This window comes from Salvia hispanica, chromosome 4 (assembly GCF_023119035.1).
Source record: "Salvia hispanica cultivar TCC Black 2014 chromosome 4, UniMelb_Shisp_WGS_1.0, whole genome shotgun sequence".
NCBI classification, from domain to species: Eukaryota; Viridiplantae; Streptophyta; class Magnoliopsida; order Lamiales; family Lamiaceae; genus Salvia; species Salvia hispanica.
The window spans coordinates 28,158,654-28,185,028 of NC_062968.1; the positions used below are offsets into that span (position 1 = coordinate 28,158,654).

Below are 26,375 nucleotides of genomic sequence, written 5' to 3' on the forward strand. Positions count from 1 at the left end.
TCAGAAGAATCACATAATCAAATATATAATGACCATAATCAACTTTCAGTCTTTCATTATGTATTTTTATGTATGAAAGACCAATGAATTAGATCGGTCCGTAGCTTTAATTAAGAGTAGAAAGTTTTTATTTAAAATAGTTAAATAATTAAGAAAAGAAACATGTGTTACTTGGTCCGTTTCCTACTAGCACAATAGATGAAAAAAATCTTTTGAAGTAGGGGGAATGTATAAGCTACTAAGCTAGCAAGTAGGAATGTCAATTTAGCCCGAAACCCGCGGGTCGACCCAAATAACCTGGTAAAATCATAGGGTTAGGACCGAAAAATTGTAACCCAAATTCATAACCGGGCTACATGGGCTGACCCATTTGGGTCGGTGGGTTATGCGGGCTGACCCAGGTGGGTTGCGGGTTAGCCCATGGGTTGAGCATTTAAAAAATATTATCAAATTTTGGGTTTATATACTTATATATAAGAAATATATTATGGCATATGAACTATATATGGTAATAATGTCTTCTTTTTCAAATTAAAAGTTAGGGTTATATGAAATATAGAGTATATTAATATCATAATATGTACTCATGTAATCACATTAAACACTATAGAATTTATTTTTTGACGTACTATTATCCATACTATCTTTTTTAACTTCTTAGAATTTATTTTTTGGTATACAATTAAGAACGTTATTTAACTCCTTTTGAAATGCATGATTTCCATTTAATTGCCATTTAATTGTATTCAGATCACACGTGCTACTAATTGAGCGATATGTTTATGTATTTTGTTTCAATTTTCAATAGCTATTATTTTCCTTCTCTTGATCACTTTGATAATACTTCACTATATGACAATCTATTTTTTTTATAAGTTAAAATATTGAATTGGATAGAAAGAAACAAATAAGATCACTTGTGATCCGAATAGCCCGTGGGTTAGCTCGAAACCCGAAGAGTTAGGGTTAGAGCCAAAAATTTATAACCCGAAAAATCCATAGCCCGAATAACCCGCATCCAAATAGCCTGGTCTGAACCCGAGCAGGTTAGCCCAATTGACATCCCTACTAGCAAGTAAGAAACTTCCTTTTTGCATTATTTAGGAAGATTTTGATGACATAATTATTAGTGTATGATTTGTAATCATCAGAGAGTTGTTAATTCACCGTCTTCTCCGCAAACTAGTGACAACTTGATCCACAAGATTAGTAAGTATTTTATTATACGGTGGATAAATCAGGAAGTTTGGTTAAATTTTGGCATGTCTCAAAATTTTAAAAATCAGATAGAAAAATCTTGAATTTTGAATTTATTTTCAAACATTTGATGATAAAAAAATCTGATAATTATATGCAATAGATTAATGTTGAAGCTTTTTAACCTAACTGCCGTTTTCTGTATGAATAGATGACATCGCTTAACTCATTGGTTGTGCACTTGTGCTGTTTGCGTATGATATCCCGACTCCAATATAAGATATAATTTCATAAAAAATAGTTCATTATAGTATAATCAGAAACAAATTAAAACTTCATAAATTTTTTCGACTAATTTTTGGAATTATAGAACAAGAATATGACTAAACTTCCGTGTTTATCAGCAATTTGGTACTCCATCTCCATCACAAGATGTTATGGTAATCAAACTCAATTCATCAATAGAAGTATATCATGTGGCTAGTCTTGTTTCCTCTAATGAATAAAATATCTAGATTCTCGTAGGGACTTAGCGCAATTGGTTCCGGGGAACAGATATTGCTACAATAAAATATCTAGATTCGATTGATAGGAATTCCATACACTCTTTATCCAAATTGTACTCCTTTGTTCGTTGCAATTAAATGACAGGTGAAAAAAAGAGGATATATAGTTACATGGTTGTCAGTAATCAGACAATGATGTGTCGTAACACCAAATGGGAAGAAAAATGTAATCATTGTTGTATTGATGTAGCCTAAACCCTATTTCAGTAATTTTGCTCATCTCATGAAATGACCTTAATTACCAACATATATTTCATAAAAAAGTATTTTTATAGTCATGATTCCAAAGTTATAACTATTTCTTTTATAATTTTTCCTGAAAATTATGAACTTTCTAAATTTGTAAATCTAACTACACTACTAGTAATATGATCACACTCTTCACTATGACTACTATTTTCACTATTATCTTTTTACCTCTCTTTTACTTTATCAATTATGCATTAAAATCGGTACCCAATTAAATATTTAAACTTTTCAGGAACGAAGGGAGTATAAGTTATGATAAAATATGATACGAGAAAGTACCAATTTCAAGTAGAAGATTCGAAATTGCCAATAAATTATCCCAACAATAGATGCGCAAGAATGGAATAGAGATTAATGCTAAAAAGATAAGATATATGAATATTTCATGAATTTAATCGCAATATAGACATTGACTAATCTTGACCTGTCAAAACTATTATACTCTCTTCATTCACTACAAATAGTTTTAAATTAACCACAAAATTTCTTCACAGCTAGTTTTCTATAGATGTTGCAGCAATGCAATACATTATGCTCAATTTCCAAAGTAATTTGTCATCTAGCAAAAATAAGTAAAAGTGTAACCCACATCAAAGTTGAAATCAAATCAATGATTTCTTCCTAAGTTTTCAAATTCACCATCAACACATCTCCACAACTCTAGGTTGATTTACTGTACTTTACAGTAAATCATGATTACCCTATATATTTAATCAAATTTTATGTCAAATGTATGATACTTTTGGAAAATTGTTCGCATGCAGTGAATCTCACACGTCAAGAAAGTAAGCAATTTATGTGTCATACAAAATCTCCACTGACGACAAGAGTAAAATGAGAAGTTTGACACTATTTCACTATAGAGTTCTACAATACATTTCAATTAATCCACCTCCAAATAAAGCATCTATTGATAGTATTACATAGGACATACTCCATATATATATATATATATATATATATATATATATATATATATATATAGGGGAGCACTAGGGTGCCCCCTTATTTAGAGTCACAACGTACATCCAATCTGGTGCTGCCATGTGGCACAAAACATGCAATATTTTAAACACAAAAATGCAATCTATTTGTATATGCATTTTCGCAGATTGCATTTTTGTTGTATGTAAATTGCATTTTATAGTGTTGAGTTTTGCATTTTCACATAAATTGCATTTTTTATTGTTAAGTTTTGCATTTTCACATATAAAAATGCAATTCGTCTATATATAAAATGCAATTTAAACAGTCAATATCTAAAATGCAAAACTTAACAATAAAAAATGCAATCTGCATATAACAAAAATGCAATCTGCCGAAATTCATTTATAGCCTCTACAAATGCGTATTGCATTTTTCTGTATACAATATTGCATTTTTCGTGCCATGTGGCAGCACGTGGTTGGATGTACGTTGTAACTTTAAATTTAGTTGTTATACTAGTACACCCCTATATATATATATATATATATTTATTACAGGAACATGTGATCCAATTCTGATATGCCTTGTAACTTTAATAATCAATCTAAAAAACATATAATTTTGATTTGATCACAATTATCCAATAGTGAAATTTAATCGCACACATGTGATACATTGTTGATAATTTTCACCTAAACAACATTATTTTCTATATGAATGGATGACATCGTTTAATCTAATGGCATTACTCTCTGTATATGATTTCCTAGATGTATATAAGATACAATTTCATTAAAATTACCATGAGAAAATAAATACTACAAACAAATTTAATTTTCAGTCAATTTTTAATGTTGTCAACGGAACCAGAATTTGATCAAATTTTATTAATTTTGATAAAAACTCCGGATTAATTAATATAAAAAAGAATATGAATATGCAATAGACTACTCTACCTCAAAATCAGAAAGTAGTAGGTTTTTTAGGTTCCAAAATGAGTCCCCACTACCAATTGTTTCCACTCTACATCCACCACATGCCCCCTTGCCAAAATATGCCAAAACTCATATATATAATTGGTAACACTTCATGCATAACACAATTTTAGATATAGAGAAGACACCCCACCCCCACCCCACTCCTAAAAAGAACTCCATTTCTTGCAAATTATCCTTATCTTTCTCAAATAATTTGGCAACCTCGAATTTTTGTTGGCCTTAAAATCAACAAAAAAAAAGAAAGAAATCCATCATGGAAGCACAATATCAAATGCCGATGCTTAATGAAGCAAACAAGATCGACGTACAACCCCCAAAGCACCACGTACACTCGCCGCCGCCGTCGTCTTCCTCGTCTCCTTCTCACGAATTCTCCTTCACCATCTCCCTCCACCCTCCCTCCGCCGCCGCGAAATCGCTCGACAGCAGGGCGAAATCCTCCCCTCCGCCGTTCGCCGCCGCGATCGATTTATCCCCCGCCGACGAGATCTTCTTCCACGGCCACCTCCTCCCCCTCCACCTCCTCCACCACCTCCCCGTCTCGCCGCGCTCCTCCACCAACTCCCTCGACAGCTTCACTCTCCCAATCAAGGAGCTGCTAAACGACGGCAGCAGAAGCAATCACGACAACAACAACAGCAACAACGACGACGAAGACGGAATTGTGATCAACGGTGATGAGAGCCGCCACGTGGCGGAAGGGAAGGAAAGGGGGAAATCGAAATCGTTTTCCCTCTTCGGAATCCCTAATCGGAAAAAGGAGAGGGAAGAGGAGGATCACATTAATCAGAAGCGGAAATCGAGATTCGAGCTGATTAAGAGGCTGATGAAGCCGTTTCTGGCGCTGAGGGGGCGGCGGCAGAGCTCCGACGACTTTCTCCGGCAGCAGGCGTATTCGTATTCGGGGAATCTTAGGGTTAGGAAGAAGGCGGGGCTTGTGAGGGGGCGGAGGGGGGAATTCTCGGCGCCGGCGACGATGAAACACTCGCCGGCGAATAGTGGGAGGCTGGTGGCCAGCGGCGCCGCCACTCCGACGGCGGGGAAGAGCGATGGGACGATGGAGGAGCTGCAGGCGGCGATTCAGGCGGCGATCGCTCATTGCAAAAACTCTATCGCTGAAGATAGTAAAATCAAGCTGCAGCCATAATTTTATTTTTACTTTTATTTTTATTTATAGTAGAGATTAATTAAATTGATTTTTGCTGAGTTTAAAATTTTGGTGGGTTTTTACGTTTGTGTAAAATTGTTACGTAAGAAAAATAAAAATACGTATGTTGAGGTTAAGATACGACGACGTTTTAGGACTTCAAATTATTGCGTAAAATTCACCAAATTCAAGTTGGCATTTCTTGATTTTTCAGTTAATAATGTTTCAAGATATTGGAGTTTTTTTTTTTATTTGTATTTGAAAAGTGTACGTGCGTTCGTGTTTGGTGGATTTTGTGTTACTCCATTTAGAAGTGAATTTAATTTGTGGGTTTCATCAATTTGGGTTTGGCGTTATTATGTTGGGGTGGCATTTATTGTGGCTTTTGCTATTTTAGAGGAAATGACGAAATTATTATATGATTAGTCGATGAAATCCGGTTTATTATAGTGGAACAATCAAATTTATATGCGGACTTATGTACTTTTATCAATTTATTATAATTAACTATAAAATTTACTAACCAAATAGGACTAAAATGAAGCATATATATAGGAGTAATAAATAACCATCGATCATTTGTATTCATATACTATTATTGATTGATTTCATATATTATAGTAAATCGATACATATACTAGTATGTCTCTATTTTGGTTGTTTTATTGTTGTTTTTAACTCAAAATTTTACTATTAGTAGTACGGAGATTATTTTATTTTGGTAAGGGGGTTCAATAAATGGATCTATCTAAAAATTAAATCAAGAAAATTGTGGAGTTCAATTTTGACGGATATCTACCTTGCATGTTCATATCTATTATCTCTGTCGGTTTATTGAATACAGATTTTTATGTTAATTTCGCCATCCCACATCAATTAATTGGGGTCCATTGCAATTTAGTAATCATTTTCTCGTACTCCTACAAGTTATATTTATCACATAAGGACTTATTCAAAGTTTTGATCATATACAAAATGATTATCCATATATGTTTCAATAGTTGCAAAATTAATGCTCTTTAATAAGTCTAGTGTGGCTTATTTATATCTAGTAACCTACTAATAGAAAACTTTTGATATACAAAATGATTATCCATATGCATGTTTCAATAGTTACAAAATTAATGCTCTTTAATTAATACTATTTGGAGAAGTTGTCAGTGAATGTAGCCAAGCATAACTCAATTAAAAGACTCATGCAAACAGTTAAGAGTTCGAATAATGCAATGTAAATATACAAAGCGTGTATACATACAATCATTGCAATGAGAGCTAATGAAAGGTGTTGATTTAAAATTTAATTTTCTTATATACATAACATTGTCGAATTTTAGATATTTTATATAATTTATTAAAATAATAAATAAGAGAAAATTATTATCTTAAAATTTAAAATATATAGTACTCCTAGTACCTAATAGAAACAAATTCGTGTCTCTAGTCTACCCCTATATATGACGCATAAGATTATATATTAAAACAAATAATTTTGTTTATAATATTAAATTTCCATGAAGCATAGAAAGAAATATTCCGAAAGACCGCACACGTGAACTTATATTCAACCTAGTTATTCATAGGGACCATTAATTTATTAAAAAAATTCACCGTGCAAATTGTAACATTATGTAGGCCACATTCGCAGTGCTACTTTCAAACAAAACGTGCGATGCCATTAATTTAGTTACGTGTGTGACGTTCATTTATACTACTAAATAGGTTCACAAATTGACACACATCAGAAATATTTAAAATAAAAAAGATAAAACTCAAAACTAGCTAGAACAATCTGTGAACTGTGAGCTGCATATATATACAACAATATATAAGTTGTATTTAATGAATTAATTTATTGACATGTAATTTGCCTTTAAACTTTCACAAATTATGATGTTGAATATCAATATCTAGCTGTAAATTTATCGTACTATATATAGATTTATTTTGATTTTATAATTAATTAAGATTTTGACATCGAAAATACCTGATGATTTACTTACGTGATATTACTAAATGTCAATCAAACAATGTCATATTGTTGTATTATATTATTAAATTAATAATCTCGATTGATGAATTATGGTTTCTATCAAGAAAAATGTGATAGAATGGAAAAAATGAGAAATGACGAAGAGTTGTACAACAAATGAAATTATATAATTTATTACTATTATAAATCGCCATTTCGCTGTCTATAATGTGTATATTATTTGGTTGACATGTGGCAGTGCCATGCAAGTCTCCGAGCCATACCGCAGCTAAGATCTTGTGATACTGCTTTATTATAGTACTACTCCATAATCTTTAACTCAAGAAAGGAAAGATTCCGAAATATCTAGAGTGAAAATTCTTTTAATAATAGAAATGTGACGTATAGATAATTAATTAAGGGTAGTGTGTGAGGAGCAAGTTTGTTAGCCAACAACAAATTAATCAATGCTAGCAATAATGCAATTTGGTACTTTTGTCTCCTTTCTTGACAAAGCCACAAATCATTTTTAGGGTTGTTTTCATTTGTCTAATCATATCATTAATCAACATCCAATTAAAATTATTGGCAGAATGTATGTTTGTATGTATGTTTCCCCTAACGTAATATGCTCAATTTCATAAACAATTGCATTCCACTTGTTTGTGGACCAAAATTCCAAATATAAACGAGTGGATATTAGTATGTTAAAGAGCTCTTAAGGAATGATTTGGTTTTCTTTTATACACACAATAAATGCTCGGTTGGAAATAAACATTAAATAAACCATAGCTCTAAACTGTGTTACTCGCTAGTTTTTTCGAGAATTATTGATATCATCTGTACATATATAGGAGTATTACTTTTATATTGACTAGACACGAATATTTATTTTATAACGCAGTATACTATACATTTATTTTTTAAATTAAGTGTCCCTTGTCATAAACTATTGAAGTGGATTGGTTTATTGAATTTTAAATCTATTGTATGACAAATCAAATAAATTAAATTATTGCTTTTTGGAAAGATTGAAATAAAAAGTTTTATCATTACAGCTGAATAATTCTCAAATACAGCACTTATCATGGGGCAAGTTTTATTTCAATGTTTCTAGTCGAGACCATGGTTCTTAATACAAATATTTTACATTATCATTTTTTTTGCCCTTTATAGTGGTGACTTTATTTTTAACTGCATTTTTGGAAAGAGCAAAAGGAAAGAAATCGCTACAAGGAAAATAGTAATATTAATGGGCTCGAGAAAGGGAAATTTCAAAAAGATGGATCCAAGATTTGACGTCTTGAATTGAATATTTGAAATTTAAACCAGAGATATTTGTATTGTACCAAGAATTCACTGAGTAATGTGCTTATTAGAGATGCTATATTTGTTTTAAGGTAAACAGGAAGCGCTTATTAAATTACATGAAACGGTAAAACTAAATAACATTTTGTTACGATAGTGAAAATACAATACTATATCGATATTAAAATGTTTCATACTAAAAGTCCAGTATATTAAAAAAAAATGATATGATAACAATATGATATGTAATCATGCAAATATAAGCATTGAATAGACAGATTTTAAGAATTTGGAATTAAATTCACGTTTTCAGTTTTGAGATTAAATTTGCACACATTTTAGAATTAGAGAATGAGGCATGCGAACTTTTCATTTTAGGAAAATTTTACATTTTTCTCTTGTTTTTTCTTCTTTTTTTAATAATTTTCCCTCACAAAATACAAGAGTTGACCATACCACCCAACAAGGGAGTTTTAGTTTTCGAAAAAATGAAATTCCGCATTGGATAGTTTGGTCAATTTTATATTTTGTGTGGGAGAAGAACTAAAACACTTAAATTTTCGTTGGTTGATTTGGTCAATATTTTTGTGGGAGAAAAGAATAAGAAAAGTAGAGAAAATAGGAGAAAAATGTAAAAAATCCTTAAAATGAGCATGTCTCGAGAAATCTCTCAAGGGGTAGTTTAGTCTATTCTTTTATTTTTGCAAGGGAAAAGAATAAAAATAGGGAGAAAAATAAAAAAAATCCCTAAAATAAAAGGTTCATACACCTATCTCCTGAAAGACGTGTGAATTAATCCCAAAAACTGAAAGGTGTGCCAATTTTATACCATATTCTGAAATCTCTCGCATTGGTTATGACCTATATGCATGATAATAGAAAGAAGATGACCATGATCGTATTTGAATTTTTATAACTTGTGGGAAAAAAATTTAGTGAGAAAAAGAAAGAGATGCCAAAAGTTTCTTTGGTTTTGAAATAGATTGCCACTTGCAAATTATATTTATCCCATTGAATATACTTGAATTCGTCAAACATTTAGCTTTTAGAGTTGAGATGAACACTCTTTTATTCGTCCAATTTTAGCCAAATTAATAGTATTAAAATTAGTGATTAGTTTCAATAAAATTAAACGTTGTGAAGGCTTTCTATATGGGCCGGCCTATTCCTATGTTTACGTTACGTCCAGCCCATAATATGTGGTTTACTTTAAATAAAATTTGTAGTCCAACCAAAGCAAGTGATATATAGTTTTAATATTTTTATTCTGAAAAACATGCTATAACAAAAAGTAAAGGAGAAACTCTATTCCTCAAAATATGTTTCACATTTTATCCTAGTTATTGGGCTATCTCTCCATATATTGTTCAAAAAAATTTCAATGAGTTATGGGGCTTTCAAGATTAACTTGTGTACTCATTGATACTCCCCCAGTTCCATAGTAATAAAGGCATTTCATTTTGCGCACTCATTTTAAAAAAAAATTACAAATAGTTAAAGTGAAAAAAAAGTAAAGTAAGAGGGAGAATATTGTAAATAAGACTATCTATATTATTCTCTCTCTTACTTTACTCTCTCTCCACATTAACTATTTAATATCATTTTTTTAAAATGAGTGCAGAAAATTAAATATCTCTATTACTCTAGAACAGATGGAGTATATATCAATGACTAAATAATTGGAGATACTATTTTAATATTCTCACTAATAAAAAGGAGATAGTACTATTTTCAACTTTTTACTATATCAAATTAAGATATTAAATCGTGAACGAAAGACTAACCTGTTAGACTTGAATTACAATTGTTTGCTTAGGACTAAAATATAAATAAAGTACTTTGTAGGCTTGTTGTAATCAAAGAAGGCCAAAATCTTTAAATAAAATAATACGAATATTTAATTAAAGATTCTCAATTCTTTTTTATATTCAGTTTTGAGAAAGGGTAGAGGGAAAGCCGAATCATTTTATTTTTTATTCCTTTTCACTGTCAAGAATCTATTGAGTTGTCCACACTCCATTTTTTTGGAGTACTAAGATGTGATCTTAAGCTTAAGTCAATTGTCTAAATACGAACACCATGAATAAAAAATAGATTTAACAAAAATATGTTAGTTTGTTAATCCACTACCAAATTTTACAACTCCCATGTCCCAATAATCTAAATTATCCAATACCAATATATATTTACGTGATCAATTGCTAACTCATTCCTTAGTTGCTAACTATAACTAATTTAAAATTATAGAAATTAAGAGATCTAATGGTCTATAATTTGTCATGTATAATTTTATTTTTCCGTATTTTAACATTAAAAAGATAAGATTAACTACCATATTTAAGGTTTTGAATCGCAATGTCAATATAGTGTATTAAAGATATCAACACAATATATTGAATATGTCAAAATAATATAATATTGATATTGTACACATATTATGTTGACATATTATGTTATATATGTTGATATTAAGTTGTTTGTCGATAAATATGAAAATCTACGATTTTTTTAAAAATTTTGACGTCGGAACATATGCATGTAAGATCTCGTTGGAATCCTTATAAAATTATCTTTAATTTGATATATGTTGCGTGCAAAACAATCTAAATTGATATAGATATAATAATTTAAAGTTTTGAGATATTTTTTAAAAGTTAGTTATAACTAATTTTTTGTTAATTGTCATAAATATCTTTAATTAACATTACTTTTACATTGATACTCGAATTGATACTCGTGGTTGTATGATTTTGTGTCTTGATTTAATGATCCAAAACCTACTATTATTTAATTATAGTTAGCAATTTAACTGAGCTAGCAATATAACGCACCCCTTTTGCATACATGTTCTTCTACTTATAAAATTCTAAAAAAATAATGAAAATAGTGAAAAAAATTATGTGAATCTTTGATCTCATTAATTAAACATAATAAATATTTAATCATAAGATATAATATAACCAAAAAAGTAACCAAAAAAGTTAAAACTCATTTTGAATTTTTTGGCAATATTTTATTTTGATGTCAAATACTTCTTTTATTATTTATCTACTCTAATTAACTAATTTTTATTTAATCTAATTTAAAATTTTATTTTATGGTTAATTTCACTTTATTTGTAAAATATTTATCAGTTATATCATCATTAATAAGAGGGAGTGTAATTCTTAATTGAAATATTTATTGGAGAAGTAGTAAACGTATAGAAATTTGATGACGTGGCTAATGTTATTTTAGCAAAATCTAATTCTCATCAATAGTTAATTATGATGAAATAAATACAAAATTTGATCAATCATCGTTTTCTGTGAGTTGCAAATCATGGAAACCTCCAGCACATCCTCCTTCGTTCTGGAAACATTTCATGGCATGCAATCTTAATCCATTCTCATACGTAACCGTCGTTTTCAATTCTCAAAATTTCCCAATTTTCAAATGGTTTTATGAGGCAGTGGGGTCGGTTATTAGGGTCTTTGTATTTGTATTACTAATAAATTCGAATAATCTACAAAGGAATATGCTTTGGACGCCAACTGTTGTTCAACGCCCACTCTTTGGCGGTTTATTGTTCGTATTGAGTGATCTTCGCATGTGGGTATGTCCTTCTATTTCCATTTCCTCAATCGCCAACTTTTTTCAGCTGGATTCCTTTTGATCGCTCTCGTTTTGTCGATTGCGACTGGCGTATTCAATTAGATGACTTGATGATTCCTCTTCCTCTTTTGGTATGGGGAAGCTCTTATTTTTACCGATCATTATAGTGGTTTGTGAAATATTTGATCTTTATTCAATTTATTGATCTGGGGTATTTGAAAGAGGTGGGGGTTTTTTTGGGTTGTTTGATGGATCAGTGTAGGGAGTTTTGAGGTTTTTGGAGTATTGAATTTGTGAATTTCATGTGATTTGGAGATTGTGTTAGTTAATGGTGTTTGTTGGTTTTTGTATTTGGTTCTTTGGAGATTCAGTTTTCTTGGTCTTTAGTGGTTGTTGAAATTTGAATTGGTGGGTTGGAAGAGGTGGGGATTTTCTTGGGAGCATTTGGCTTGTTTGATGGATCAGTGAAGTTAGCTTTTTGGAGTATCGAATTTTTGAATTTGGTGTGTATGAAGATTGTGTTAGTTAGAGGTGTTTGATTCCTATCAAGATGCAAGCTGTGGGGAGGATAGGTAGCTACATTAGCAAGAGTGTGTATACGGTTTCCGGGACTTTCCATCCGTTTGGTGGCGCTGTAGACATAATCGTGGTGGAGCAACCGGATGGGAGCTACAAGTCTTCGCCATGGTATGTTCGATTTGGGAAGTTTCAGGGGGTGTTGAAGTCCAAAGAGAAGGTGGTTGGCATCACTGTGAATGATGCTGAGGCGGATTTTCATATGTACTTGGATAGTAAAGGAGAGGCATTCTTTATGCAGGAGGTTGATGTAGAGGAAGGTGAGTCTGCAGCCTCGCCTCCATACACATCTGGTGAGGAGACTGAAGGGCAACCTAGGAGGCCGCTGAAATCAAAAAGTTGCAACTATGACTCCAGTTTGTTTGAGCCTGTTGTTACGGAAAGGAAGGCTTTGACTAGGGCAAACACTCGCCAATCTCAATTTTTTGGCTTTTTTGGAAGGAGATCTCCGACAGAGGAGGAAGAAAATGCACATGATGTTAACAAAGATGATCCATTAGAGGTTGCTGAGATGGCGGCTGATCTCTTGGACTTGAGGTGGTCTACTAATCTTGGTTCCCCCAAATGCAAGAGAGACAATTGCGCGCCATTATCTGATGCGGATAAATTGGCAAAAGCAGTCAAGAAAAGTCCTCTGTTTGATGGTTCTAGTCATGATGAAATAAATCTTAATTCTCAAACAAGCTACCGTGAGGCAAATGGTGTTGAAATGGAATGTGTTACCTCAGAGTATCTTGTTTCCCCTTCAGTCGAAAGTTTTAGAGAACATACCCCTGCAACAAAGTTAGACCCAGTGATATCAGCATTAGGCTTGGATAAATCAGATTTGGAGATGAGTTCTGTTAGCGTTGTTTCTGAGGCTACGAAATCTGATTTGGATATTGATGACTCTATTGTGAGACTTAATAGTTTGTCTGATGCTAATTCCTCTTTGAAGGAGAATGAAAGAGACAATGACCACTCTTTTTACTCTGAGATTTCAGGGAGCTCCGCAGGTGAATTGGAGGGATCGTCTGAAGAGAAAAGTCGGCTGTTTTGTCATAAAGAATGCAGAGATGTATGCATTCATTCTGGGAATCATTTCACCATCATCCATGAAGAAAAGATTTCTTTGAGTAGAGGAACTAGTTTTGGTGCTTCAGAAAGTACTTTGACTGAATGCTATTCGAATTTAGTGAGCCGTCAGTCATCTAGTGATTCTCTTAAGGACATCGACTCACAGAGTATTGCAGCTGCTTCTCAATCGAGCATGGTTGAACATTCTATTTTGGGAGATAAAGACAAGCTTGGTTCCTCTGAAGGGCCTCTCTATGATCCTCATATCGAAAGGTGTACTGTTCCACCTTCAATTGGGGTGTCAACAATTTCAGAAGAAGAGCAGCTACTCTTCGGTGACCTGGATGGTGTTCGTCCTGCTGCCAGACACTCGGAACTCAGTGCATCTGATCATGAGGGCAAAAAAGCTGATTCGTTACCTATGATAAGAGTTGCTGATCAAGGCATCGAGTCTTGTGATGCAAAATGTTCCCTCATTTCTTCACTAGACCAATCTGAAATAAATGACTCTACAAATGCTTTGTGTTTGGACGCTAGAACAAAGAGTCCTATGTCTAATGATGTCTCCATTACAGAGATTGGCAATGTTCAGTCAGAGGTAACCATTAGAAGCGCGAGATCTTTGCCCAGCATGGTTTCCCTTAGTAATAATCTAAAAGCAACTGATCCCAGCGACTTTTCGAATGACTCACTATATCCAGCCGGAGAACCTCCTAAGCCGGGTAAGAAAATGATATGATGAGTTAATGTTACTATATTTTTCTCCTTGAGTGAGAACAACCAATGGTTTTCTACATGTTCATTATTCTACATTTCTCCATAACTGGTTCCATATTTACTACACTCTTTTATATATGCTTTGTTTTAGAAAGTGGATCGAATGTTATAGGTATTGTAGCATGTAGACGTTTTATTGCATTAAGTGAGTCAAATCTCAAGCGCACAATCCTCTTCATCCAGATTGCTCGACCAGGAATAGGCAATTCCATGTTTTTATTTTTCAGTTTGTTTTGCTTTAGAAAGTTAACATTTTAGTTTAGAATCGCATAAATACCTATTGCATATTACCCTATACCTTGCGCTCTTATTTGGTGAATAAATTCCGATATACTGTTTCTGACAGGAGGTGCTATTTTTTTGTTGAGAAAAATCTTATTCTTAGTTCCTTTGTAGTTAGAAATTTGAATTGGAATAGATAATTCCAATTACTACAATTCCTGCATATTTGTACCAAATTACTAGAGGTTGACTTTTAGTTCTTCAGGGTACCCTCCAAGGTCCGTGGATACTTTAGGAGGAACTGGTAGAGATGGACACTTTAGAAGCTCAACAGAGACTAAAATTCCTGATGTGACGATTGACAGTGAAGAGGTGAATGGCGTAGACATTTCAAATGAACCTGGTGACGTGGAGAGTGGGACAAATGTGACCAAAGTGAAGGTAAACAAGAAGATAGTACAGACACTTACTCCAACATCTGAACAGCTGGCATCCTTACAGTTAAAAGAAGGGAAGAATGTTGTGATATTCACCTTCTCGACTGCCATGCTGGGCAAGCAACAGGTTTGTTTTATTTCATTGATTTATGATCTCTAAATTTTAAGTTTCTTTATATGCCTCTTGTGTAATAGTATGTTGGATGTTTGATGCATGTCTCTGCACTGACTGAATTTGACACGTCCAGGTTGATGCTCGGATTTTTCTGTGGAGATGGGACACTAAAATTGTGATATCTGATGTTGATGGGACAATTACACGGTAAAGAATTTTCGTCCTCTGCCCACAGTTCTCCTCGCGTATCATTATGTGAATTGAACAGCCACCTGTCTTTATTTGCTCACATCCTGTTTATATGGACAAGTTAGTTTCCATATCGTTAATCCATCAGTTCACTCAGTGATCCATGAAAGGCTTGCTGCAGGTCTGATCTTCTAGGTCAGGTTATGCCCTTGGTTGGCGTGGATTGGTCACAGATAGGTGTCGCACATCTCTTCACGGCAATAAAGGTTCTTGTTATTGCTGTGCTATGATTGTTGAGAACAAATTTCTGATTGTTCTTACATGTTTGCATTGTTGATTTAACATTTACTGTTGTGGTCAACACTATTCACATTAATTGTTTTGTCATGATTTTGAGATCGTTTCCGGATCGTGAGGGATTTCATATCGTGTATGACAGGAGAATGGATATCAATTACTGTTCCTGAGTGCACGTTCAATTTCTCAGTCTTACATTACTCGACAATTCCTTCTCAATATCAAACAGGTATCATGAAGTTATACTTTGTCATGGTTTGTATTTTGTAGTTTATCCTTTCCGGCGTTTTTTAAATTTGAACAAATTTGTAGCAGAAAAAAGTTTAGTTTGCTCAAGAAGAACACAAAAATTTGTTTTTCATAATCATATATTCTTTCAGGATGGAATAGCCTTACCGGATGGGCCTGTCGTCATTTCCCCCGATGGATTGTTTCCTTCACTATTTCGAGAAGGTAGAGATAGATGGCTATCTTTTGCTTCTATTACTACTTATTTGCACATGAAGTGTCGTCTCTTTTAAGCATCCAGTTTTTTGTGAATCTGGAAGTTATCTTTAATTGTGCATTGTATGATGCTTTTGCAGTTGTTAGAAGAGCCCCTCACGAGTTCAAAATTGCATGTTTGGAGGTTTGTTTTTGTATGATCCTAAATTATTGATATTCTTGCAACACTCTTTACAATGTTTACATATATTTGTAGGTGTGTTTGATAAAATTCTACTGTATTTACCATCCAACCTAATAAATAGGATATTTTTAATTCAAAGTCACAAAATATTGATGTACTATAGCAAAGTTTGTGTCATGAAACAATGTCCTTTTTTAGATGTATGCATATACGCCATAACATCGAAGACAGATAGGAAACTGAAAGAATTGTGATTTTCTTCCTCAGTTTATACTCAGATGGTAACAAATCTGATTACTTGTCAATATCCCAGGATATTAGGGCGTTATTTCCTCCTGATAGCAATCCGTATCCATTTTATGCTGGATTTGGTAACAGAGACACCGATGAGGTCAGCTATCTTAGGGTCGGAATTCCGTTGGGGAAAATATTTATCATAAACCCAAAGGTATATAAAGGTGTTATTTAATATTGTGCAACTGCTCCTGCCGACTTGGTGATGTCTTCTCAATTCCCCTGGCAATTTCTACAGGGAGAGATTGTTGTGAACCGTCACGTTGACACCAAGTCTTACCTGACTCTTCATTCGCTTGTTAACGGGATGTTTCCCAACATGTTTACCACTGAGCAGGTTTGCTCCCTAATCTTAATATTGCCAACATTAGTTTAATGCATCATTCATCTCTGCCGTACATTTGCGAGGAAGAGAAAAAATAATTACTATAACTAATTGTTAATTTGCTTCTGTTTTTCGTCTTATATTCTCATGAACCCGAAATCTTAAACCTGAGTTGCCAATGTATTAACAATGTCTTAGAACGGTAGTATATTCAACACCCGGAGTATTTGTCGTCAGGTCCTGGTTGGATCGATAGATAACTTGTTTTTTTGGGCCTTAGAGAAATTCTATGATTTGGAAACTAAATAATTCCAATACTCAATAAATACTCCTTTTCCATTTTGGTTCCAGGAAGATTTTAATACATGGAATTTCTGGAAACTTCCACCACCTTCGATCGACAATTAAAGGTTGAGTAGTTTGAATCAAATGCAGGCAGGGAGGCGGCGTGTACAAGGACTGGAGTATTGAGGTAATCATCAGTTCCTTGTCATCGCCAGAGAAAAAAAATATTAAGGTGTAGTATTATGCTAATAAAGAAAATTAGATCTACACCCTGAAAACACAATTAGGTGTTCATCGCGTGTATTGTGCTCTTATGCGTAGGGCATAGAATGGACGACTTCTTTGTGTAACATGTCCAGCCATGGTCAAATATCCTGTATCGTACAAAGCTTACCACGAAAGGAGATTTGGTGTTAGTCTCTTGCTGACAATTTCCTTGGTTAAATGCTGGAGCTGCTGGTATATTGCTCGAGAAAGTCGATTATGGATTGATATTGCTAGGCTAGTTGAATAGTCTGTTCAACGTATTCTTTCAATACTATACCACACAATGTTGTTACTAGGAGGTGACCAGCAAAGCTCTGTAAATCGTAAAATTTAGGGCACATTGCTTATCGATGTCGATGTTTCACCATGTAAATGTTGAGAACTTGAGATACAGATGCTCTAGATTGAATCCATTAGTGTTTTTAGGTGAAGGTCAGTTTATTCCTTATTTATTCATTCATTGACAATGGCTTCTCTTGCATTCCCCTCTTCACCTTTGGGATTTCATAAGATTCAAGAGTGGATTGTTACCGCGGGTTAAAATTTCTAACGACTCCCCAAGCGATGCAGGTCGAGGAATCTTGCATGAGAAAAATTCCTCAGATCCAGTTTTGTTCTCTGCAGATGCAACAAAGAAACCACCTTCATCCTCATCACAGTCGATGAGATCAATGGAAGCTCGTCTCCATCAGCTTTAATTTACCGGATATTTGTCATTTCTGGCAATCTGCATCGCGGGCATTACAAGTTTACTCACTATTTCGAGGTTTGTTTTCAATGGAAACCTAGTATTGAGTGCCTCTCGTCGCTATAATGCCTTTTCGTTGTTGGAATGGTGCTGCATGTGCAGTAGCTGTAGGACTTGAAAAAGGGGAAAGAGGAGCATAAATGGAAATAGTTGCAGTCTGTTTAAGCTATATACTTAGATTGGTATTGTTGCTTTATTGATTTATGCTATAATCTTAAATCTTATAATTCTTATATAATGATATTTTATTACATTGTCTCCCAACCCATTGTCTCCCGTCACAATTCTCGCCAAGTTATCATTTCCCTCATTTTCTGCGTCAGACCACAACTCTGACAGTGAGACGCCTCCCGCCATACCCCTTCTCACGACTCATAAATTAATTTACACTATTCATTCCAAATGCATAGTAATAATAAGAAGAATGATTATTGCTAAATTTAATAAATTTATTAATTGTACTCCGAATCAATTGTATTTCCAGTCACTAGTCTCATTGAATGATTTACACAATTATTTCCATTAATTATTAGTCAATTCCAACAATAATCCATTTTGCATGAAATATTCATTAATTAAAAAATTAGTTAATACATGAAAATATGGAAAATTGAAAATATAGAAATACATTGAAAATTCATTTCCCCATCATTCAATTTCATGCATGGAAATATGGAAAAATATGTAAAATTCGAATTAATAAATTTTCATGCATGGAAATATTCAAATATATGTAAAATTTCCATTAAAGAATTCTACATCTTGGAGGTTGAATCGGATCTGGGGTTCCAAAATATTTTGTAATCATAAAACCTAGAGAAAGCGTGAAAAAATTAGTGTAAAATCAAGAAAAAATAGGTTATTGGTGAAAATCAAATCGCCCAGTTTTCAACCAGAATCGAAACCATTGATTCTGCTTAAAAAATTTGAATTTTCAGTTCATTTATTGGTGAAAAAATATGAATTGAATGATGGGAAAATAACTTTTCAATATATTTCTATATTTTGAATTTTCCATATTTTCATACATTAACTAATTTTTTAATTCGTGAATATTTCATGCACGAAAATGGATTATTGTTGGAATTGACTAATAATTAATGGACATAATTGTGTTAATCATTCAATGAGACTAGTGACAAAATAGGTTATTGGTGAAAAAATTTGAATTGATTCTGCTTAAAAAATTTATAACCCTTGCCTATAATAAACACTAACAATTGAAAAGAAGCATTTGCAACATCCATTCACATATATTCAACATTTATAACTTGTATTGCTTGTTTGGTAGCATAAATAAGACCAAGATATATGAGCTATATAGATTATTTGGTTGTTTGGTAGATAAAATAAGGCCATGTTAGGCCATCAAAGCCTATCTTGGCCCGTTGAGGCCCGGAGTGAATTTATTCAAAATGGTAGATTATTTAACAGTCTAAAAGAATGAGATATCATATCTTTATCTTAAAGTCCATCTTAATTAATTATGTTGTGCTAATTTAACATGCCTACCAAACATGCACTATAGTATAATACATATGACATCCATTCACATACTTTCAACATTTATAACTTTACTCTTACATAATAACTAGAGTAATTATTTATCTCACATAATTTCCATGAGAGGTGTTCATACCCACCTTTCTCATGCACTCAATGGAGTACTAATTTCCAATGACCGTCAAACCTATTTGTTTTAGTGCAAATGCCACAAGCATGCTAATCTCGTTCTCATCGATGAATCCATCATAGTTTTTATCGGCCGACTTCATCATGCGCTTCGCCTTCGCCTTGCTGAACTACGCACCACTAGCGCGAATGGCTTCCCGGAGCTCCTCCACGCTTATACGACCATCTAAATCGGCATCGAATTTCATCAACCATTTCTTGAAGTCCGCCATACATATGACGCTGATACGTTCGTGGCGAGGAGGGAACATTTTTATGTGTGGATATAATTTACTTAAAACTCTTGTGTGTACGCTCAAAACATGCTTAATTATGCCCTAAATTTATAGTGCAATTTGGGTGAGAAAACATTTTAAATTTAATTAATTATATATCATGTTGGAATCAGAACAAAATTGATGAGGGTAATTAATTAATAAGAAGCTTTGGTTTATTTAATTTGTATAGATGGTGCACTTTGGTTTATTTAATTTGTATAGATGGTACACTGTTACTAGTGTTTTGTGATTTATGGAGTAGTAAATTTTGAAGAGTTGCCGCCATGACTAACTAACTCTATTAGAATTACTTAATGTAATCAAGGATAATTTTTAAAAATTTTTATTCTTACATGTAGATTAGGACATGCATAAGTGCATAACATAATGTCTCAAGCTAGGTGTCTAATCATCACGTGCATTCCACATTAATAGGTAGTATAATTAATATATGTTCAAGAATCAAACACAAATGGCAAGTTATCTTAGAAGGGATAAGATCGAATATAGTAAAGAAATTGTTGGGCATACTGACATGACAAAAATAAATATTATAATAGTATATTCTTTGTTTTGCCCTTACTAACACATTTCTCTGTTATAATATAAATGAATCTTTTTACTAGCAGAATTGGAATAAGATTCTTTTTTAATTATTAATATGAAGATATACTAATAAGTAGCTCGTGCATATGAATAATATTAGTCCAGAAGATATAGAATCTAAATGATAAAGTAGTATTAGTACTTATTAAAGACACAAAGATATGTTCAGATATTTATACAGAGTCTTGTTAGGTTGTTAACTATTTTAAATTGCTAACACCTAATTATGTCAATAATATATGTAATAAATGTTAAAACTAATATAATTGTATGTCAATGTAGGCTGTTGATATAGTTAGCAGTTAACAATTAGTACTAAATACTCTCTCTGTATGTGAATATGAGTCCCATTTATTTTTGGCACTGGTTTTAAGAAATGGTAAGAAAAGTGGGAGAAATGGTAAAAAAAAGTGGGTGAAAGAAAGTTAGTGGAATATGGATCTCACATGTATATAATAGTTTTAAATGATATGGGGTGGAATGAGTTGATGGAATGTGAGGCCTTTTTTACTAATTATGAACCGAGACTCCTATTCGCGGACGAACCAAAATGAAAAAACGAGACTCTTATCCGCGGACAGAGGGAGTACTTAGCAAATGATCACATCCTTATCTATACAAGTATATATATTCCAGCATGGGATGCATGGATCAATATAGTACTCCAATACTCCCTCCCGTCCCACAATAAGTTTACTCACTGTTTCCAGGTTTGTTTTCGATGAAAACCTAATATTGAGTGCCTCTCGTCGTGATAATGCCTTTGTTGTTATGGTTTTCGTTGTTGGAATGGTGTTGGAATCGTTGCAGTCTGTTTAAGCTATACACTTAGATTGGTATTGATGCTTTATGCTATAATCTTAAATCTTATTCTTATGTAATTATATTATTATTACATTGTTTCCCAACTCATATGTCCCGTCACAATTCTGGCCAAATTTCATATCCCTCATTTTCTGCGTCAGACCACGATTCTCACAGTGAGACGCCTCCCGTCATACCCCTACTCACGACTCTTAAATTAATTTAGACTATTCATTCCAAATCCATAGTAATAATAAGAAGATTGTTTATTGCTAAATTTAATAAATTTATTAATTATACTCCGAATCAATTTTATTTCCAGTCACTAGTCTCATTAAACGATTAACACAATAATTATGAGTCAATTCCAACAATAATCCATTTTCATGCATGTAATATTCATTAATTAAAAAATTAGTTAAAGAATATATGAAAATATGGAAAATTCAAAATATAGAAATATATTGAAAATTCATTTTCCCATCATTCAATTTCATGCATGGAAATATATGTAAAAATTCCATTAAAGAATTCTACCTCGTGGGGGTTGAATCGGAAATGGGGTTCCAAAATATTTTGTAATCATAAAACTTGGAGAAAACGTGGAAAAATTAGTGAAAATTCAAGAAAAAACAGGTTATTGGTGAAAATCAAATCGCCCAGTTTTGAACCAGAATTGAAACCATTGATTCTGCTTAAAAAAATTGAATTGTCATTTCCTTTAATTTATCGGGCCATTTACTGTTCAAATTTATAACCCTTGCCTATAGTAACAATTGAAAAGAAGCATTTGCAACATCCATTCACATACATTCAACATTCATAACTTGTAGTACTACTATTTTATAATACACATGACATATCCATTCTCAACATTTATAACTTTAGAGTAATTAATTATTTATCACACATAATTTCCATGAGAGGTGCTCATACCCACCTTTCTCATGTACTCAACGGAGTACTAATTTCCAAAGACCTTGAAACCCATTTGTTTTAGTGCAAATGACACAAGCATGCTAATCTCTTTCTCATCGAGGAATCCATCAGAGTTTTTATCGGCCGCCTTCATCATGCGCTTCGCCTTTGCAGTGCTGAACCACGCACCGCTAGCGCGGATGGCTTCTCGGAGCTCCTCCACGCTTATACGGCCATCTAAATCGGCATCGTATCTCATCAACCATTTGTTGAAGTCCTCCATGGATAGGTTACCTTTAGGGCGAGAAGTGAGCATTTTTATGTGTGGATATAATTTACTTAAACTCTTGTGTGTATGCTCAAAACAAGCTTAATTATGCCCTAAATTTATAGTGCAATTTAAAACAGTGTAAATTTAATTAATTATATATCATGTTGGAATCAGAATAAAGTTGATGAGGGTAATTAATTAATAAGAACCTTTGGTTTATTTAATTTGTATAGCTAGATGGTACACTGTTACCAGTATTTTGTGATTAATGGAGTAGCTAGTAATTTTTGAAGAGTTGCCGCCATGATTAACTATGTCTATTAGAATTACTTAATGTAATCAAGGATAATTCTTGTTAATTTTTATTCTTACATGTAGATTAGGACATGCATAACATAATGTCTCAAGCTAGTTAGCTAGGTGTCTAATGATCATGTGCATTCCACATTAATAATAGGTAGTATAACTAATATGTTTTCAAGAATCAAACCCAAATGGCAAGTTATCTTAAAAGGGATAAGATCGAATATAGTAAAAAAAGTGTTGGTCATAATGACATGACAAAAATGAATGAATCTTTTTACTAGCAGAATTAGAATAAGATTCTTGTTTAATTATTGATATAAGGATATACTAATAAGTAGTTCATATGAATAATATTAGTCCAAAGAAGATATTAGAATCTAAACAACAAAGTAGTACTAGTACTTAATTAAAGACACAAAAGATATACAAAATGCATTTCAATATAAAATGTAGACCAAATTCTGACCATGAGATTTGTCAAACTGATGGTCAATAATTATCCGAAAACACGGAGGGTCATTATTAAGCAGTTTTAAGTTATATTAAAAATTTCAGATTTAAGGTAATTTTAAGAACATTTTAGGTCATCCTTACTATAATGATCTACAAAAACACTAACAATGACCTAAAAATGACCTCCGTATGATTGGTTCTGCGTTTTTATATCAAGATTGATTTTTGCATAAATCAAAATCCTTTGTTAGGTTACTAACTATCTTAAATTGCTAACTGCTAACTATGTCAACAATCTATGTTATAATGTCAAAACGAATACATTTGTATGTCAACATATCTTGTTGATGTAGTTAGCAGTTAACACTTAGTACTAAATACTTATCAAATAGCAACTGATCACATCCTTATCTATATAAGTATATATATTCCAGCATGAGATGCATGGAGCAATATAGTACTCCCTCTGACTTAGTTAAGATGACTCATTCTTTTTTCTCACGTGTTTTGGAAAAATGATAGTAATAAATACTCCATCTATCCTACTTTAGGAGTCCCAGTTTACCATTTTTGGGTGTCCCACTTTAGGAGTCTCGGTTAGCATATTCCATAAATAGTAATATGTCCCTCATTCCACTAACATGTTTCCACTCACATTTTATTACAAAACTACTTCCTTCGTTCCAGCTAAGATGACACATTGCTTAGCCGGCACGGGATTTTATGAGTTATTGGTTAAAGTGTTTAATTGGAGAGAGAAGGTGGGTGTAAGTATTAAAGTAGAGAGATAAAGAAAGATAGATATTTTAATAAAAGTGAGGAAAAGTAGTTGAGTGTATTAATTGGAGAGTGAAAGTTACAAAAAAAGGAAGTGTGTCATCTTAGCTGGGACAAACTAAAAAGAAAAACGTGTCATCTTAAACGGGACAGAGACAGTAATATATAAAAGTAGGACCCACTTTCCATTATATTTTTTCACCATCTTTCGTTTACATTTCTTAAAACCCGTGCTAAACCCTGTTCAACGTATTCTTTCAATAGAATCAATACTATGCCATGCAACGTTGGTACTAGGAGATCTGGAGATGACCAACAAAGCTCTGTAAATCGTAAAATTTATAGCACGTTGCTTATCGATATCGAAGTTTCATCATGTAAATGTTGAGAAACAGATGCACTAGATTGGATTCATTAGTGTTTTTAGGTGAAGGTCAGTTTTTTTCCCTATTTATTCATGAAGAAAAAGCTAAGACAATTGAATTGAAAACAAGAGAAGCAATATTAAGCTCGAGATGTTTTTGTGTGAAAATATCTTATTATTGAAGTATTTCCACATATATATAGCAATACATAGAAGAGTCCGGAATATCTTTCTGACTCTCCAAATGCATGTAACTGAATGAAGAATTAATAACTTAGAATATGAAACATGCTCTGTTTAAGGATCCAGACTTTCCAGCTTTCCAATGAGGACATCTTTCCATGTTCGATTCATTGAATTAGGTGTTGATGATGTGGCATCAATTCCTCCAGCATTATCAACATTTGTCATTTTGCTGACATGACAAAAACCAGCTTCAATCTTTTCTTCTTCAAGCTCAGGGATGTCGAGTATGCATTCCGAGAGAGATGCCAAGTTGACACTTCCCCTTAATTTGAGGGAGGACAACAGAAAAATTCCAAGTTTGTTACGGAGCATCGTGAAGAATTGCCTGCTTAATGGTTTTGTAAGGATGTCAGCAATTTGATCGGTGGTTGGCACATGTCTGAGATCGATCTGCTTTGCTGCAACCTTATCCCTTACAAAATGTAAATCTAGCTCGATGTGTTTTGCTCGTGCATGCAACACAGGATTGGATGCAAGAACGATTGTACTCAAGTTGTCAACCCATACAACAAGTGTTTTTCTTGATTTGATTCCGAGCTCATCCAGCAAGGAGCTCACCGATGTAATTTCAGCAACAACGTGGGCAAGACTTCTATATTCAGCCTCTGTGCTGGAGCGTGAAACCACCTTTTGTTTTTTTGAGCTCCATGAAATCAAATTCTGTCCGAAGTAGACGCAATACCCAGTAGTTGATCGACGATCATCTGCGTCAGATGCCCAGTCAGAGTCCGAGAATCCAGTGAGCATGAAGTGTTGGAACATATATACTAAAAAGCATTTTTCGAGTTTATTTTGAATTTGATAAATTGCTTGTATATTGTAAACATTCTTCATTTAATGAGAATAATAAATATTTTCTTCATACTGAGTATTTTACTTTAATGGGTATTGACCATATTTAATTATATATTAAATTATATACTTAAAGCGCCGGAAAGTAAAATCAATCTAAGTCTTCTACATTGAAGGTTGGGTCGTGGAACAGGTCATCACAGTAGGTGGCCCAACCGGTACCTCGTAGAAGTAAAACTTTTTCACAACCTAGATAGGCTTTGGCTACCTATCGTGAAAGGTTGCAGTGTCCATCCGAAAGTCATCTTTTACCTTGAGAATGACTAGTGACACTGGTGTGGTATAACATTGAATGGATCTAAAGTATAGACACGTCTTTGTTGCTATCTACTGTAAGACGATGTCTTGGAGATTTAATATTTCCTAATCTTTGTAATAATATAGGACACACGTTATTTAATCATACGCTGCTTTGACTTATCAATAGGTGCGGGTTTTTCGTAACCCAATATTCCTGATATCTTGGGTAGTAGTAATTAATAACTAGTATGGTGTCAGTTTTATTGTTACATTGAATCGTGTGCCTGCGTGGTTTGACTATATCCCCAAGAGGTGTTCGAGAGAAGTTCTATTATTCGGAAACCCGGCCGGTTTGGATTTAATCCAAGAATAAATAGAAAAGGAAAAGTATATTTTGATATACATCTCGTACTAGACA

General features: G+C 33.2%; 2 protein-coding genes across 6 annotated transcripts; both read left to right on the plus strand.

The window, feature by feature from the left end:
• Positions 1-4,059: 4,059 nt before the first annotated feature.
• On the plus strand, positions 4,060-5,221 carry LOC125219649 (BRI1 kinase inhibitor 1). The gene has a single exon (XM_048121679.1). The coding sequence runs from the start codon at positions 4,191-4,193 to the stop codon at positions 5,082-5,084; it is 894 nt and encodes a 297-aa protein (XP_047977636.1). The 5' UTR covers positions 4,060-4,190; the 3' UTR covers positions 5,085-5,221.
• Positions 5,222-11,684: 6,463 nt separating this feature from the next.
• Positions 11,685-18,435, plus strand: LOC125222089 (phosphatidate phosphatase PAH1-like). Of its 5 annotated transcripts, XM_048124528.1 has the most exons (12): positions 11,685-14,309; positions 14,852-15,027; positions 15,088-15,150; positions 15,272-15,345; positions 15,509-15,593; positions 15,767-15,853; positions 16,005-16,077; positions 16,209-16,252; positions 16,566-16,700; positions 16,785-16,883; positions 17,223-17,343; positions 17,478-17,916. In XM_048124528.1, the coding sequence occupies exons 1-11, from the start codon at positions 12,506-12,508 to the stop codon at positions 17,277-17,279; spliced, it is 2,697 nt and encodes an 898-aa protein (XP_047980485.1). In that variant the 5' UTR covers positions 11,685-12,505; the 3' UTR covers positions 17,280-17,343; positions 17,478-17,916. The 5 variants fall into 5 exon arrangements, with proteins under 5 accessions (XP_047980485.1, XP_047980482.1, XP_047980484.1 ...); XM_048124525.1 differs by lacking the exon at positions 17,478-17,916 and adding an exon at positions 17,994-18,435 and having other exon boundaries at positions 14,852-15,150; XM_048124527.1 differs by lacking the exon at positions 17,478-17,916 and adding an exon at positions 18,048-18,435 and having other exon boundaries at positions 14,852-15,150.
• Positions 18,436-26,375: the final 7,940 nt, after the last annotated feature.